The sequence below is a fragment of the Pelophylax lessonae genome, assembly GCF_965119305.1.
Source record: "Pelophylax lessonae genome assembly, chromosome: 5".
Lineage (NCBI taxonomy): Eukaryota > Metazoa > Chordata > Amphibia > Anura > Ranidae > Pelophylax > Pelophylax lessonae.
In genome coordinates, this window is record NC_138772.1 from 98,629,500 (window position 1) to 98,646,518 (window position 17,019).

General features: G+C 45.5%; 1 protein-coding gene across 5 annotated transcripts in view; it reads left to right on the forward strand.

Moving 5' to 3' along the window:
• The window catches only part of DIP2C (disco interacting protein 2 homolog C), a 762,684-nt gene that overhangs the window by 378,522 nt on the left and 367,143 nt on the right, over positions 1–17,019 (forward strand). For all 5 annotated transcript variants that reach the window (XM_082258569.1, XM_082258570.1, XM_082258572.1 and 2 more), the window contains one exon: positions 15,309–15,419. In XM_082258569.1, the coding sequence (XP_082114695.1) occupies positions 15,309–15,419 (111 nt within the window). The remainder of the gene's footprint in view (positions 1–15,308; positions 15,420–17,019) is intronic.

The following is a 17,019-nucleotide window of genomic DNA, read 5'->3' on the forward strand; positions in this document are numbered from 1 at the left end:
GACGTAAAGTGGTTAATACAAGTTGAACTTTTATATTTAGCAGGCATATTGAAAAAAAAATGATGTGTTTTGTATCTGCTAATAATGATTTTAGTGCATTTTGTGCAAAAATATTGCTTTGGTTAAACATTTTTGCAAATATTGTGAGGCCTTAAAAATCAGTTGCACCTTCTTTTTTTTCTATTGGTCATATGCTTCCATACAATATATATTTTGGGGAGTCTTTAACAAACTGTGAAAGCTGTAAGGGAACAATGCTAACATTTAGATTTTTAGAGAAATGTGTTTTTTTACATTTTTGCGTATGTTCAGTTTTCACCATTTTGCAAAAAGGCGTAATTTAAAAATTACTTAATAACTCAATACAGGTTAAGATTTTATATTTAGTAGGAATTTAGCAGGAATTTTGTAAAATTTGATGTGTTTATATCTGCTAAAAATTATTTTAGAGAATTTTTAGCGAATATATGGTTTTGATAAACATTTGCACAAATATCGCAGGATGTTAAAATCAGTAGCACTTTCTTTTGATTTTACAGGTCATGTGCTTTCAGAAAATATATAGTTGGGGGGGGGGGGGGGTCTTTACCAAACTCTGAAAGCTGTAAGGGAAAAATAAAAAAGCAATGGAAAAATTGCAAAATGTTGCACGAGAAGGCCCGACTCAAAGTCTCCGCTCTAATTCATCCCAAAGGTGTTCAATCCGGTTGAGGACAGGACTTTGTGCAGGCCAGTCAAGTTCCTCCACCCCAAACTCGCTCATCCATGTCTTTATGGATCTTGATTTGTGCACTGATGCACAATCACGTTGAACCAGGATGCCTTAAATCGGTTGTATACTCAGAAAAAAAAAAACCCTGCAGGAGAAAGGCATAATGAGCTAGTATGCATTGCATACTAGCTCATTATGAAATACCTTAGAACGAAGCCCCGGGCATGGTCGTCTGGACAATGCTGAGGGAGCTGACATGCTCCCTCTGCGTCTCTTCCTGGTTCGGCGGCTCCGGCGCTGTGAGTGGCATGCGCTCGTGAGTTTCACTTTCCGGCAAGATCTGGCAAGGAACTCTGGCAAGAGCACATGCGCCGCAGACGTCAGCGGCGGCATGCAGGTTGAATATGTCCTAAACCGTGCAGGTTTAGGAGATATTAATTGTACCTACAGGTAAGCCTTATTATAGGCTTACCTGTAGGTAAAAGTCATACAGCGGAGTATACTACCACTTTAAAAAGTTCCCTTCACTGGAACTAAGGGGCCAAGCCCAACCCCTAGAAAATAAAAACCCACACTATAATCCACCCTCCACCAAATGATTTGGGCAGTGCACAAAGCAAGGTCCATAAAGACATGGATAAGCGGGTTTGGGATGGAGGAACTTGAATGGTCTTGCACAGAGTCCTGACCTCAACCCGATAGAACACCTTTGGGATGAATTAGAGTGGAGACTGCGAGCCAGGCCTTCTCGCCTAAAATCAGTGCTCACAAATGCGGTTCTAGAAGAATGGTCAAACATTCCTATAGACACACTCCTAAACTTTGTGGACATTCTTCCCAGAAGAGTTGAAGATGTTATACAGAATCTCACAAAAGTGACTACACCCCTAAAATTTTTGTAAATATTTTATTATACCTTTTCATGGGACAACAATGAACAAATTACACTTTGCTATAATGTAAAGTAGTGAGTGTACAGCTTGTATAACCGTGTACATCTGCTGTCCCCTCAAAATAACTCAACACACAGCCATTAATGTTTAAACCGTTGGCAACAAAAGTGAGTACACCCCTAAGTGAATATGTCCAAATTGGGCCCAAAGTGTCAATATTTTGTGGGGCCACCAATATTTTCCAGCATTACCGTAACCCTCTTGGGCAAGGAGTTCACCTGAGCGTCACAGGTTGCCACTGGAGTCGTCCTTCACTTCTCCAGGACGACATCACGGAGCAGGTGGATGTTAGAGACCTTGCGCTCCTCCACCTTCCGTTTGAGGATGCCCCACAGATGCTCAATAGGGTTTAGGTCTGGAGACATGCTTGGCCAGTTCATCACCTTTACCCTCGGCTTCTTTAGCAAGGCAGTGATCGTCTTGGAGGTGTGTTTGGGGTTGTTATCATGTTAGAATACTGCCCTGTGGCCCAGTCTCCGAAGGGAGGGGATCATGCTCTGCTTCAGTATGTCACAGTACATGTTGGTTCCCTCAATATACTTAGCTCCCCAGTGCCAGGAGCACTCATGCATCCCCTGACCATGACACTCCCACCACCATGCTTGACTGTAGGCAAGACACAATTGTATTTGTACTCCTTTGTATATGTCTTTGTCATGTACGCCAAAGTTCCAAGCACTTTAATAAATAAGACACGTATCTTCTCTAAAAAGAACATTAAAGGAAAACTCAGAGAAATATGTAGACTACCATTGCTAATCTCTGAAACTTGAGTTGCCTTTTTGTCACTTTTAGGTAATAGGTAATAGCTACCCTGGAACAAGAATAACGATGAGGGGTTTTTTATATTATGCTAACTTTCTAGTTCTAGTCAGTGATTATGAATTAAAGCCAGGGGATCAGCATGGCATCCATACAATTAATATTTCCAGCAGATTCTCATCATTAGCAACCAGAATATTCCCTGGATAGGTTTCCTTTAAAGGAAATCTTTAAAATATGCAAAAGAAACACTCAAAAAAAAAAAAAAACACAACAATAAATTCGAATAATTTTTTACCGGTCTGGTCACGGTAAACAAAAATCAAATTATTAATGAATACGTTAAATCAAATTTCACAGTATTGCAGCACATATATACATCTTTCCTCTGGATTACAACAGCAGCCTAAGAAATGTACTTACAAGGATTTGCTCCATCAGCCACAATCAACATACGTAAAGAGGACAGGTTAATGTCTCTCTGATCGCGATGTGCAACCAACGCCCAGTGCATATCCCTTGACTTGACACATGCTACTTTTGCTATTAGAAAAAAGAAAAAGTAAATACTACAAATATTTTGTCAAAGAAACAAAGCAGTGTGAGAACTTTGGGATTGGATAAAATAATTATAGGAGCGGAAAAGGGAACAAAATATTTACGGAGCAGCAGCAGGTGACCTTAATTGAGCTTTTCAGGTTAATGTGACCAAAGTAACAGCACTGCCAAAGTGAAGCCCCCTTGTTGTGCTTTGATGACACTCTAAAGCTGGCCATACTCTAGCCGAAAAATCGTTCAAACTCATTTTCGAAAAACGAAAAATCAGCCGTTAGAGCAGACGATCGTGCCATCATGTAATGGCCGAATTTCGAACGATAAATCGTTCAATGGACATAAATGAATCCGTTTTTTGTTCAGTTTGTCACATATGCCTAGTGCAAACAGTTCATGCGAGAAAAACATTAACCTTTCAATTTATTTTCCGTTGACCTTTCAATTTATTGTTCGTTCGGCAGAATTTTCCAAACTGTTCGTTCGATTTTTTGGCTCTGAAAAGTTAAAACCGATTTTCTGATTGTGCCCCCTAACTGGCCGAAAAACTAACGAACTGTCCAAATGGCCAGCATTACTTCTTTCTGTATGCCTGGGGAGACCACTAAATATATACAGTATCTTACAAAAGTGAGTACACCCCTCACATTTTTGTAAATATTTTATTATATCTTTTCATGTGACAACACTGAAGAAATGACACTTTGCTACAATCTAAAGTAGTGAGTGTACAGCTTGTATAATAGTGTAAATTTGCTGCCCCCTCAAAACAACTCAACACACAGCCATTAATGTCTAAGCCGCTGGCAACAAAAGTGAGTACACCTCTAAGTCCAAATGTCCAAATTGGGCCTAAAGTGTCAATATTTTGTGTGGCCACCGTTATTTTCCAGCACTACCTTAACACTCTTGACCATGGAGTTCACCAGATTGCCACTGGAGTCCTCTTCCACTCCTCCATGATGACATCACGGAGCTGGTGGATGTTCGAGACCTTGCGCTTCTCCACATTCCGTTTGAGGATGCCCCACAGATGCTCAATAGGGTTTAAGTCTGGAGACATGCTTGGCCATCACCTTTACCCCCAGCAAGGCAGTGGTCGTCTTGGAGGTGTGTTTGGGGTCGTTATGTTGGAATACTGCCCTGTGGCCCAGTCTCTGGAGCAATGGCATCGTGGTCTGCTTCAGTATGTCACAGTACATGTTGGCATTCATGGTTCCTTCAATGAACTGTAACTCCCCACTGCCGGCAGCACTCATGCAGCCCCAGACCATGACACTCCCACCACCATACTTGACTGTAGGCAAGACACACTTGTCTTTGTACTCCTCACCTGGTTGCAGCCACACATGCTTGACACCATCTTAACCAAATAAGTTTATCTTGGTCTTATCAGACTACAGGACATTGTTCCAGTAATCACTGTCCTTAGTCTGATTGTCTTCCGGAAAACTGTTTACGGGCTTTCTTGTGTATCATTTTTAAAAGAGACTAATTTGATGCAGTGTGCGGCGTATGGTCTGAGCACTGGCAGGCTGACCCCCCCACCCCTTAAACCTCTGTACCAATGCTGGCAGCACTCATAGTCTATGTTCCAAAGACAACCTCTGGATAGGACGCTGAGCACGTGCACTCTACTGCTTTGATCGACCATTGCGAGGCCTGTTCTGAGTGGAACCTGTACTGCTAAACAACTCTGTGATCTTGGCCACGGTGCTGCAGCTCAGTTTCAGGGTCTTGGCAATCTTCTTTTAGCTTAGACCATCTTTATGTAGAGCAACAATTCTTTTTTCATATCCTCAGAGAGTTCTTTGCCGTGAGGTGCCATGTTGAACTTCCAGTGACCAGTATGAGAGAGTGAGAGCGATAACGCCAACTTTAACACAACTGCTCCCCATTCACACCTGAGACCTTATAACACTAACAAGTCACATGACACCGGGGAGGGAAAATGGCTAATTGTGCCCAATTTGGGCATTTTAACTTAGGTGTGTACTCACTTTTGTTGCCAGCAGTTTAGACATTAATGGCTGTGTGTTGCCTTTATTCTGAGGGGACAGCAAATTTACACTGTTATGCAAGTTGTACACTCACTACTTTACATTGTAACAAAGTGTCATTTCTTTAATGTTGTCACATGAAAAGATAGAATAAAATATTTAGAAAAATGTTAGGGGTGTACCCACTTATGTGAGATACTGTAGCTGCAAAGGGTGGGAAAACTCAATATTGAACCCTACAGACTAATGCTAGCCATACACTTATGGATTTTCATTAAAAAAATGTTGTTTTAAGGAAATGTGTTTGATTTTCTAATCGTTAGTAGGGTCAAACCAATGTCCGTTTTCGACTGCAGTAACGGGAAAATTAGAAGGGCAAAAAAGTTAACTTTCTCTGTCGCTCATTGACAGACGCAGACTTCTTGATTAATATCAGTAGGGATATACTGCCCCCTACAGGAGTAGGACACTAGGCAGGAAAAATTTCTGGCCACACCTTATGGGCAGTCCCAGAGGGTATATCCTCTCTCTCCCTGCTACAGGATGTCGGTTTTTTTCTGTCTAGTCAGGAGTAAGGACCTAAGTTCCTTGCTGGGATCTCTGGTCCTGGCAAGCTTTTTTTTAGATAAATCTTTTTTAGTTAGCTTTTTTTCTCCAGTTTGTTCCTGTGAGATCTTCAAGCAATTATGCTGGATCTGGGCGATGGGCTGGATGTTGAGATCCGGTGGTCACCCCAGCCGGCCTACGAGCGCGTGCAGGCCCTAGCTCCGCACTGGGTCGGCTGCGACATAGTCCCGCTGGACGGGGACTGGCCCGAGAGTTAAACGTCTTGCCAGGTCGCCTACGACCAGTCTGAATCTGAGTCACGGCGTCCGTGTTGGCCGACAGCCCCCCCACCTCGGTGGAGAGGGGTTTTGTCAGGAGTTGGCGCCAGCCTGTTCCGGTATGGTGAGGAGAATGTTTCCCCCTCTCCCCCTGACGGGTTTTGGGGTGGACGCGGGCCCCTCCCTGGGATTGTCGGACCCTCATGATCCCGGGTTCCCCTCTGTCCTGTTATGCACCCCCCGCCTATCTGCCCCCTCCTTCAATCTGGGTTACAGACCGCATATGGGGGCGGTGGGGTGCGCCGCCGGTGTTGCCCTAAACAATCGTGCGGGGGGTTACTACCTGTGCCTTCAGGTCCATCCACCGATCGATCCGTGGGTAGGCACGCGGGGGTCCCCTTTTTGGCATTGCGGACCGCACGGGGCCGCCATTTTTCCGCAGACCGCGCGGGGCCGCCATTTTGTTGTAGCATACATGTGCTCTGCATGGAGGCGGCCATCTTGGTACACCCAGCTCGTCCTGCTTGAGAGCTGAGCAGCTGTAGTAATCACCAAGGGCGTGGCCCCTCCCTAGACCTGGGAAAATCACTCCACAAAAGACTTCCTGTCAGATAGACAGCGCTGAGAGCAGTCCTGGTTTGAACTCTGGTGCATCAAGTGGTGAGCCTTTTGGGGGTCTCTCTTCTCTCTCTCTGCGGGGGTCTCGAGCACGTGACCACTGGGGGCGCTTTAGCGCTGGGGGATTCTTTTTGTCATTTTTTGCTGACAGGTTTCCCTGGCATTGCCATGGACCCTGCTGCACATGAGTCCCCATCTGATCCCCTCGAGGTGGCCGCAGGGCCCTCCGATTCTCCACTCACCATTGATTCGCTTTCAGCGGTCCTGGAGTCATTTGTGTCCCGGGTGGAGGTGGCCTGTCAGGGACGGGGGGCTAAAAAACGACCCCCTCCTACCCCTGTCTTGTCTGATGCCTCAGACTCTGATCCTGAGCCGGTCGCTGCTGCCGCGGGTTCCTCCTTTAGGGTTGATGTCCCGCGTCCCTCTGACAGTGAGGATGATCTTCCTGCCTCTGCCATAGCGCAGGACAAAGCACTGGTGGACGCACTGATTAGGTCAGTCCGGGAGACCCTAAAACTGGAGGTTGCACCAGTGGAGGCAGTTCAGATGGAAGTTGCCTTTGGCACTCGCAAGCCCTCTAAGGTGGAAAAGGTGTTTCCCTTTCCCAAATGCTTTGATGATATTAAAGACGAGTGGGCCCATCCAAAACGACCCCCTGGGATGCCTAAACGGATTGCTAGGCCCTACCCGTTTGAAGAGTCCCTCCTTAAAAAATGAACGCTGCCACCTGTGGTGGATCCACCGGTTTCCAGACTAAATAAAGCCACAGTTATCCCGGTGGAGGATTCCCCGTCCTTTCGGGATCCAGTTGACCGTAGGGCGTAATCTGTGTCCCGTTCCATATTCTCCCTGGCAGGATCGGCCCTAAGGCCAGTGTTTACCATTGCTCTGGTTTCACAGACATTGACGGAATGGGCCAAGCTATTACGCCATGACCTGGAGGGGAGAAGTCTCCCTCCTGCCGTGCCGGAGTTGCTGGAGCAAATAGTGCAGGGGCTACAGTTTGTTTGTGACGCCGCACTGGACGCTGCCCCATTGCTGGGGCGTGTGTCGATCTCGGCGGTGGTCCTCCGGCGCATGCTATGGTAAAAGTGCTGGTCGGCGGATCAGGCTTCCAAAAAAGCATTGACTGATCTCCCCTTTCAGGGGGATCGCCTGTTTGGTGCTACCTTGGATGAGATTATTAAGGATCTCACTGGGGGCAAGAGCACCTTTCTACCACAGGCTAATAAAGGTAAGGAACCTCGTCGCAGACAGGGACTTTCCTTTACAGCTCACAAGAAATTTTTTCGCTCCTCCGGGGCGGGCGATAAGGCAAAGTCCTCCAAAGCCCCCCCGGGGGGTTTCAAGAGACCCTGGTCTGGTAAGCAGAAATCCGGTCCTTCCAGACCTGTGGATAAGACCGCTTCAGCCTGAAGGTGCGCCCCCACCCAGATCAAGGGTGGGGGGATGTCTTCGCCGGTTCCTTCAGTATTCAAAACAAATGGGTTCACGAGGTCATACGGTCGGAACACAAGATCGAGTTGCGATCGCTTCTACCGGTGCGGTTCTTCCCTTCCAATATGCGACTGTCCCCGAATCGCCTAATGGCTCTGTTGGTGGCAGTGCAGCACTGGATGCAAAGGGCGCCCATAGAGGGTGCCTATCTTCACGTTCCCATTTACGCAGGACACCAGCGGTATCTGCGCTTTGCGGTGGGAGCGGACCATTATCAGTTTGTGGCGTTACCCTTAGGTCTCGCTTCAGCTTTCCGGGTCTTCACAAAAGTTTGGGCACTAGTCCTGGCGTTGTTGCGGCAGCGGGGCATATCGGTCCTGGGCTACCTGGACGACCTCCTCTTCTGTGCTCAGTGTCATACGCGGACTCTCCAAAAGGAGATTCTTCTCAAATGGAACTGAAATTCCGATTCCCTGGACAGTCGGATCCGGCTGAGCGAGCGGACCAGGTAGTTTCTGGTTTGGGGGCCTCGGTCTCCGATGCTCAGTCAGGGGAAGCCCTTTTTTCCGAAAGTATCCAGGTTATCGATAAATGTGTTGGAACTGAAAGCAATCAGGTTTTGCCTGCTTCACCGGACCGAGCATCTTCAGGGCTGCTCGGTTCGGATTCAGTTGGACAATGCCACGGCCGTGGCCTTTGTCAATCATCAAGGGGACACCAAGAGTGTTCTGGCGGCCGTGGAAGTGGCCGGCAGGTTTTGGGCGGAACAGTTTGTTTTCCGGCTCTTTCTGCAGTTTACGTTCTGGGTGTGTAAAATTGACAGGCGGACTTTCTCAGCCGTCAGACCCTGGATCAAGGGGAATGGTCTCTTCAGACAGAGGTGTTTCACCAGTTGTGCCTTCATTGGGGCACCCCCGGACGTGGATCTGTTGGCATCTCGGCGCAACAGAAAGGTGCAGAGGGTTGTAGCCCGCGCCCGCGATCCTCAGGCGGACGCCGCAGATGCACTGAATACTCTGTGGGGGCAGTACCAGCTGCTGTATGCCTTTCCTCCTCTCAAGTTGTCACCGAAACTTCTTCACAAGATAGAGGCGGAGGGAATTCCAGTCATCCTTGTGACTCCGGATTGGCCTCATCAGGCCTGATATGCCGTTGTGGTCAGGCTGGTCGCAGACGCTCCTTGGCGACTTCCTCTCAGGGAGGATCTGTCGTTTCAGGGACCGATCTTCCATCCTGCTTTACGATCGCTGGCTTTGACGGTTTGGCTGTTGAAAGCCAGGTGCTGAAGGACAGGGGTTTGTCTGTTTCAGTTATTCCTACTCTGATTAAAGCAAGGAAAGCGACTTCCAGAAAGATCTATTATCGCACATAGAAGTCTTGTATCGCGTGGTGTGAGTCCCTCGGGGTTCCTCCACGTTCTTACTCGGTGGCTCGGATATTGGCCTTCCTGCAACGGGGGGTTGAGCTGAAGCTGGCCTTGAGCACTATCAAGGGTCAGGTTTCAGCATTGGCGATTTTCTTCCAGAGGCCACTGGCTACTCATTCTTTGGTGCGGAATTTCATCCAGGGGGTGCGGCACCTTAACCTCCTGCCGTCCGCGCTACAGCCTATATACGGCTGCAATGCGGACTCGAATTTTCGGGAGGCCGTTTTTAAACGGCCTCCCAGTGACACGCCCCCCGCGCGCTCCCGCGAGCGCGCATCGGGGGGAATCTGTGTCGGCCGTGTCCCTTGGACACAGCCGATCACAGATCGTGGTGAATGGCCAATCACAGCAGCCATTCACCACGTGATCAAGCCGTCCAATGAGAGATGATCTCATATGTAAACATATGAGATCATCTCTCATCGCCGGCGCTCCTTCCTCACACAGAGCCTGTGTGTGAGGAAGGAGGGAGAGCTGCACAGCGCCGGGGACACAGAAAAAAGTCATCAGGGCACCGATCACCAGTGCCCTGATTACCAGGGGTACACCAAACACACCTTCAATGCCCACAGTGCCCCCCATCAGTGCACACAATCAGTGCCCATAGTGCTGCCAGTCAGTGCCCATCAGTGCCTGCTCATCTAGGCACTGATGAGCACTGACTGGCAGCACTATGGGCACTGAGTGTGGGCACTGATGGTGCTGCTCATCAGTGCCGCCCATCAGTGCTCATCAGTGCCACCGCCAGTGCCCATCAGTGCTGCCCGTCAGTGCCCATCAGTGCCGCCCATCAGTGCTGCCCGTCAGTGCCACCTCTCAGTGCCCGTCAGTGCCCAGCAGTGCCACCTCTCAGTGCCCAGCAGTGCCGCCTATCAGTGCTCATCAGTGCCGCCTATCAGTGCTCATCAGTGCGGCATATTAGTACCTCCTCATCAGTGCCACCTCATCAGTGCCCATAAGTACCACCTCATCAGTGCCCATCAGTGCAGCCTATCAGTGCCCATCAGTGCCGCCTCATCAGCGCACATCAGTGAAGGAGAAAAATTTATTTATTTTCAAAATTTACTCGCAAAAAATAAGAAAAACTTTTTTTTTTTCAAAATTTTCTGTCTTTTTTCTTTTTTTTTTATAAAAAATAAAAAACCCAGAGATGATTAAATGCCACCAAAAGAAAGCTCTATTTGTGTGAAAAAAATGATAAAAATTTTATATGGGTACAGTGTAGCATGACCGCGCAATTGTCATTCAAAGCGTGCGAGCACTGAAAGCTAAAAATTGGTCTGGATGGGAAGGGTGTTTAAGTGCACAGAAGGCAAGTAGTTAATTTGGTGTTGTCGGTTCTCCAGAAACCTCCCTTTGAAAATATTAGGGAGATTCCCTTGCTTACCTTATCCCAGAAGGTGGCTTTTTTGGGTGGCTATCACTTCTGCACGCAGGGTGTCGGAACTGGCCGCATTGTCCTGTTGTTCCCCATATCTGGTGGTTCATAGGGATAAGGTGGTTCTTCGTCCGAATCCATCCTTCCTTCCTAAGGTGGTTTCAGAGTTTCATTTGAATGAAGATATTGTATTGCCTTCCCTGTGTCCTAAGCCCAGTCATCCTCGGGAGTTTGCGTTACACTCCTTGGATGTGGTTCGGGCGATCAGGGTGTACTTGGCTACTACTGACTCTCTTCGTAAGGCTGATTCACTTTTTGTGATCACGGATGGCCCTAGAAAGGGGTTGCCTGCGTCTGCCGCGACTATCTCCAGATGGATCAGACAGACGGTGGTGCAGGCTTATTCTATTAAGGGTCAGGTTCCTCCGTTCCCTGTTAAGGCGCACTCCACTCGGGCTCTTAGTGCTTCCTGGGCCTTCCGCCATCAGGCGTCGGTGCTTCAGGTTTGCAAGGCGGCTACCTGGTCGTCGGTTCATACCTTTACAAAATTTTATAAAGTTGATGTGCTGGCATCAGCGGATGCCTCTTTTGGCGCAAGGTTCTGCAGGCCGCTGTTTGAGGGGACCGTTGGTCTACCTCGGGGGTTTTTTGTTTTTTTCAGTTGGGTCTCATCCTTTTGTTCGATGAGTCCTTGATGCTTCTGGTTGGCTCCGGTTGGGCCTTCTGGATTGGATTTTTATTTCTGTTATCCCACCCCTCATTTGTGGCACTGCTTTGGGACGTCCCTACTGATATTAATCAAGAAGTCTGCGTCTGTCAATGAGCGACAGAGAAAATTGGATTTTTGACTTACCGTAAAATCCTTTTCTCTTAAGCTCATTGACAGACGCAGGACCCGCCCCTCTATTTTTGAGTTGGTTTGGGTTGAATTCTCTGACACTGCTTTGTTACATAACTGACATCCTGTAGCAGGGAGAGAGAGGATATACCCCCTGGGACTGCCCATAAGGTGTGGCCAGAACTTTTTTCCTGCCTAGTGTCCTACTCCTGTAGGGGGCAGTATATCCCTACTGATATTAATCAAGAAGTCTGCGTCTGTCAATGAGCTTAAGAGAAAAGGATTTTACGGTAAGTCAAAAATCCAATTTTTCTCAATCAGTGGATTTTTGGGCAGTGGATGTGGTTATCGCTCAAAAATGACATTTTTTAAAATTGAAACTTAAAAGCAAAAAAAAATTTTCAAATTACATTTGTCAATTCGTCAAATGTTTAAAGAATGTTCGTACAAATGTTCTACGAAAATTCTCGTCCTAAAATCTATACGTGTATATCCATATGTGAGTGTAAAGGCAGGTGTTCTAATTCTTTTGACAATATAGTGTATTATGTTTACCTGTGCATTTAGGCGTTTGCCAAAGGACAAGCAATTTAGAGTTCTGTATCATTGTAGATATAATAGACTTTGTAAAGCATGAAGAATCATGATTATTTAGATTGATAAGGTTAAAGATTTGTAAATTTGAAAAACATAGTATCATTTTAGTATAAGAACTTATATTCTATTATGATATTCAAATTCACAAAACCTTAAGCTTATCACACTAATTATAATCCATTCATACTCTTGTATTGACTACGATACAAAACTTTAGATTGCTTGTAATTTTTGTATTTTTCGTTTTTTTGTGTCATTCATCAAGGATTCTGATTGCACTGATATACAGATTGCTACTAGACGGAGAAAAACCGTTGTTTACAGAATGACTATCAAATTTGTTGAAAAGCAAGAGAAAATGTGAAAGTCATATTAAACTTGCTCTACAATAAAACAAACTTGAAAATCCACTAAACAATATCCTTTAAAAACTATGGCCTCACTAATTTGGTGTTCTCTATACTGTACTGTTTATAGTGGATCTAAAAAGTCTACACACCCCTGTTAAAATGTCAAGTTTCTGTGATGTAAAAAAATGAGAAAAAGATAAATAATTTCAGAACTTTTTCCACCTTTTAATGTGGCATATAAAACTGTACAATTCAATTGAAAAGAAAACAAATCTTTTTTGGGGGGGGGGGGGGGAGTAAAAATATAAATCTAAAATAATGTGGTTGCATAAGTGTGCTCCCCCTCTTATAACTGGGGATGTGGCTTTGTTTAGAATTAAGCAATCACATTCAAACTCATGTTAAATAGGAGTCTGCACACACCATAATATAAAGTGCCTCTGATTAACCCCAAATAAAGTTCCGCTGTTCTAGTAGGTCTTTCCTGAAACTTTCTTAGTTGCATCCTACAAGAGCCATGGTCAGCAGAGAGCTTCCAAAGCATCAGAGGGATCCCATTGGTAAAAGGTATCAGTCTGGAGAAGGATACAAAAGAATTTCCAAGGCATTAGATATACCATGGAACACAGTGAAGACAGTCATCATCAAGTGGAGAAAATATGGCACATCCGTGATATTACCAAGAACTGGTCGTCCCTCCAATATTGATAAAAACAAGAAGAAAACTGGTCAGGGAGGCTGCCAAGAGGCTTACAGCAACATTAAAGTGATTGTTACCCCCCCCCCCCCCCACAAAAAAACAAAAAATCATGCTCCTTTAAGGCATAAGTTATAGCATAGTGCCTTTGCCTACTTAATTGCCCCTTTGTATCTCCTACAGCGCCTGGTTCCTGACTGCTCCAACCTACCCCCCCCCCCCCCGTGAGCAGACCACGTTTATCATGGCTGCTGAGACATGACATCATGGTCAGGATACGTGCCTCCGTCACACAGCTTCTGACCTGTGTCTCTGCAGCTCCCCCCTCCTCCCCCTCCTCTCCCTGTCCACTCCATAGTGTTCAGTGAGAACATGATCTCACAGCCCCTCCCCTATCCTATCCTCTCCTTACAGCCCCTCCCCTCTCCTACAGCCATCATTCACTGACCGAGGGGAATCTCGGCTCCTCCCACTTGGCTCTCTTAGCTAGGGATACAGAGCAGAGCGAGGTACACGTGACAAAAATCCCCTGTATTCTTCATATGTCTGGGCTATGGGGTAGAGTGGCAAGGCCTGAAGCCTTTTCTTATGAAGAAAAACATCTAAGCTGGCTAAATTTTGCAAAAACACTGAAGTCTCCCAAAAGCATGTGGGAAAATGCATTCTGATCTGATGAAACCAAGGTTAAACTTTTTGACCGTAATTTCCAAAATATATGTTTGGCACAAAAACAACATGGTACATCACCAAAAGAACACCATACTCTCTGTGAAGCATGGTGGTGGGCAGCATCATGCTATGGGGCTGTTTTTCTTCAGCTGAAACAGGGGCCTTAGTCAAAGTAGAGGGAATTATGAACAGTTCTAAATACCAGTCAATATTGGCACAAAACCTTCAGGCTTCTGCTAGAAAGCTGAACATGAAGTGGAACTTCATCTTTTAGCAAGAAAACGACCCAAATCATACATCCAAATCAACAAAGGAATGGCTTCACCAGAAAAAGATTAACGTTTTTGGAATGGCCCAGCCAGAGCCCAAACCTGAATCTGATTGAAAATCTGTGGGATGCTCTGAAGAGGGCTGTGCACAGGAGATGCCCTTGCAATCTGACAGATTTGGAGTGTTTTTGCAAAGAAGAGTGACAAATATTGCCAAGTCAAGATGTGCCATGCTGATAGACTTTATTCGTTTAAATTATTGCACACTTATGCAACCATATTATTTTATGTTTTTAGGTTTACTTTCGCCACCTAAAAGATTTCAATTTGTTATTCAACTGAGTTGTACAGTTTATAGGTACAATTAAAGGTGGAAAATGTTCTGAAATAATTAATCTTTTTCTCATTTTTTTTTTACATCACAGAAACATGACATTTTAACGGGGGTGTGTAGATTTTTTATATCCACTGTATGTATGGTTTGGTAAATCCATCAGGAAGATGACGATGATGATGTGGGCTTTTCACAGGAATACATAAAAAAAATCTATCTTGGTCAGTGACTGCAAATTTTGTTTAATATGTAAAGAACTACAGCCAAAGCAGAACAGACTGTACTCTTGTGACCCGTTTTTCATCTGACAGCGAGCTGAAGCCTGCTGTCGGCTTACGTCACAGAGCCGGTACTGGCTGGGGAAAGATCATGACCATATGGTCGGGATCCACATAGGAGCCTTGACTGGCACCTGGCTCAGCCTCTCAGCGAGCCACTGAGAGACCAAGCCAGCCACTCCCGCCCCTCCTTAGCCCAGCATGGGGGTGGGGGTCTGGGGGCACAGCAGACAGCAGTGACTGACAGTTACAAATCTCTCTGCTGAGAGTGGCAAAAAGAGAACTGAGCTATCAGCAGTGTTTGTACGCTCAGTTCTCACCCTTGGAGATGGCGGTGGACAGATCAATACTGCATCCACCTTGGTAAGTATGATTTATAAAAAAAAAACAAAAAAAAACATACTACTCTTTTAGGTGTTAGGCAGCGAGGGCCAACTAATTTTACCCCAAAAAGATAATATTTACCGGCATTTTACCAAAACGAAAATGTCAGATTTAACTGGACTAAATAAAAGCTATTCCCTGCTAAGCAAAGTCTTTGAGAGGATGAGGTCTGGTGTAGGTCTTCCCCAGTGACATGCACACTAAAGTAATAATTGTTTTTATTCCTCTAGGGGTGGATCAAGCATTGCCACCGGAACGTAGAACGCCCGTCACCCCCTCCTCTTCCTCTAGGTATCATCGCAGGCGATCCTCAGGTTCACGAGATGAACGCTATCGATCAGGTAAGATGTTTGGTCAATTTTTGGTCTTTGGATAGTTTGCTTTATTTGGTTGGGCTGCAAAGCATATTACAGACAACGATGATGTACATCATTACTCTGTGTGATGGTCTGGTAAGTGGTCATTTGATAACTGATAGTGTGTCATGATGATCGCATGTTCTTTATTTGCAAAGTTGCAAGGGGTATTTACCCCAGAGATAAAACTTTAATTCTACCTCTCTACAAAACTCTTTTGTAGAGGAAGGATGTGCTGGAACTGGAGAGAGTGCAGAGGAGGGAAACAGAGGGGCCCGGAGGATCTCAGTTATGAGGAACATCTGCATTCATTAAACTTATTTTCAATGGGGAAGAGATGCTTAAGAGGTGACATGATCGCAAAACACAAATATCTTAATGGTGACACTCGCATAGGGAAAAAAACGATTCAATATCAGGTCGTTTAAGAAGAAACAAGGCCATTTAGTGAATTTGGAGGAGAATTGTTTTTATCTTAAACTGCGCAGGGATTGTTTTTTACGGTTAGAATGTGAAACACTCTTCCACAATCGATGGTGGGAGCAGAAAGTATGCATAAGTTTCCAAAAACTATTGGATGGGCATCTTATGAAGCACAATAAACAGGGATATGGGAAATGGTAAAGGCATAATTATACATAAGTCCCGCACAGACACATGCTCCCACTGCTCCAAGATGAGTCGGCACTCGACTGCAGTAACTATGTTTCTTCTGCCATAATGAACACTTTATGCTGCACTCAGATGGCGCTTTTTGTTTTCCTCCAATAGTCTGTATAGTCTGGGGTGTAAGCCCAGTCACAACTGTAATAATTCAAGTAACACAGATCTGGATGGCTGCACAGCCAACTAAAGATCCAAAAATTGTCTTTTTTTGCAATACCGCATATAAAAGCAACACCGATGTACAGACATGGGAGGGGAGAGGTTAACCCGTTTCACACTATAACAGTGCTTTCTCAAAGCACTTAGAAAGCACTGTTATAGTGTGAAACGTGTTAACCTCTCCCCTCCCATGTCTGTACATCTGTGTTGCTTTTATATGTGGTATTACAATAAAGGCAATTTTTGGAATCTTCAGTCGGGTGTGCAGCCATCTAGATCTTTGCTACTTGACCCACCCACACAGGATGAATTGGATGAACTGGTGTCCTAATTCAGCCTAACTATGTATCTATGAAATACATCTGTGCCACACAAATGCGTAGGAGGATTTGGTCAACACTTTACTCACCAGAAATGTTGCTCTACTTTTTGGATAGAGTGGGAAAGGTTTAGAACCCTAGTCCTGCTTTTACAGCTATTTAGGGACTCGGTCAAGGAGGTTTGCACTAAGTGTTCCAGTAAATTCACCAGACAAGAAGTGAAAGTAAAATCTGCAATTGCAATACAGACAGAAATAAAAATGCTTCTTTCATTAGCGTAGGAGCTTTTTATTTCTGTCTTGGCCCCTCTTGCAGATTTGCCCCCATTTCCTGTGAAATAAAACAATGTCACTAGAGCAGTAGGTGAGGGAGAAATCTTATGGACAGACCTCTGGATAGTGGTAAAAACCAGGTATGTTTAGAATGAAAAAAAATGGTTT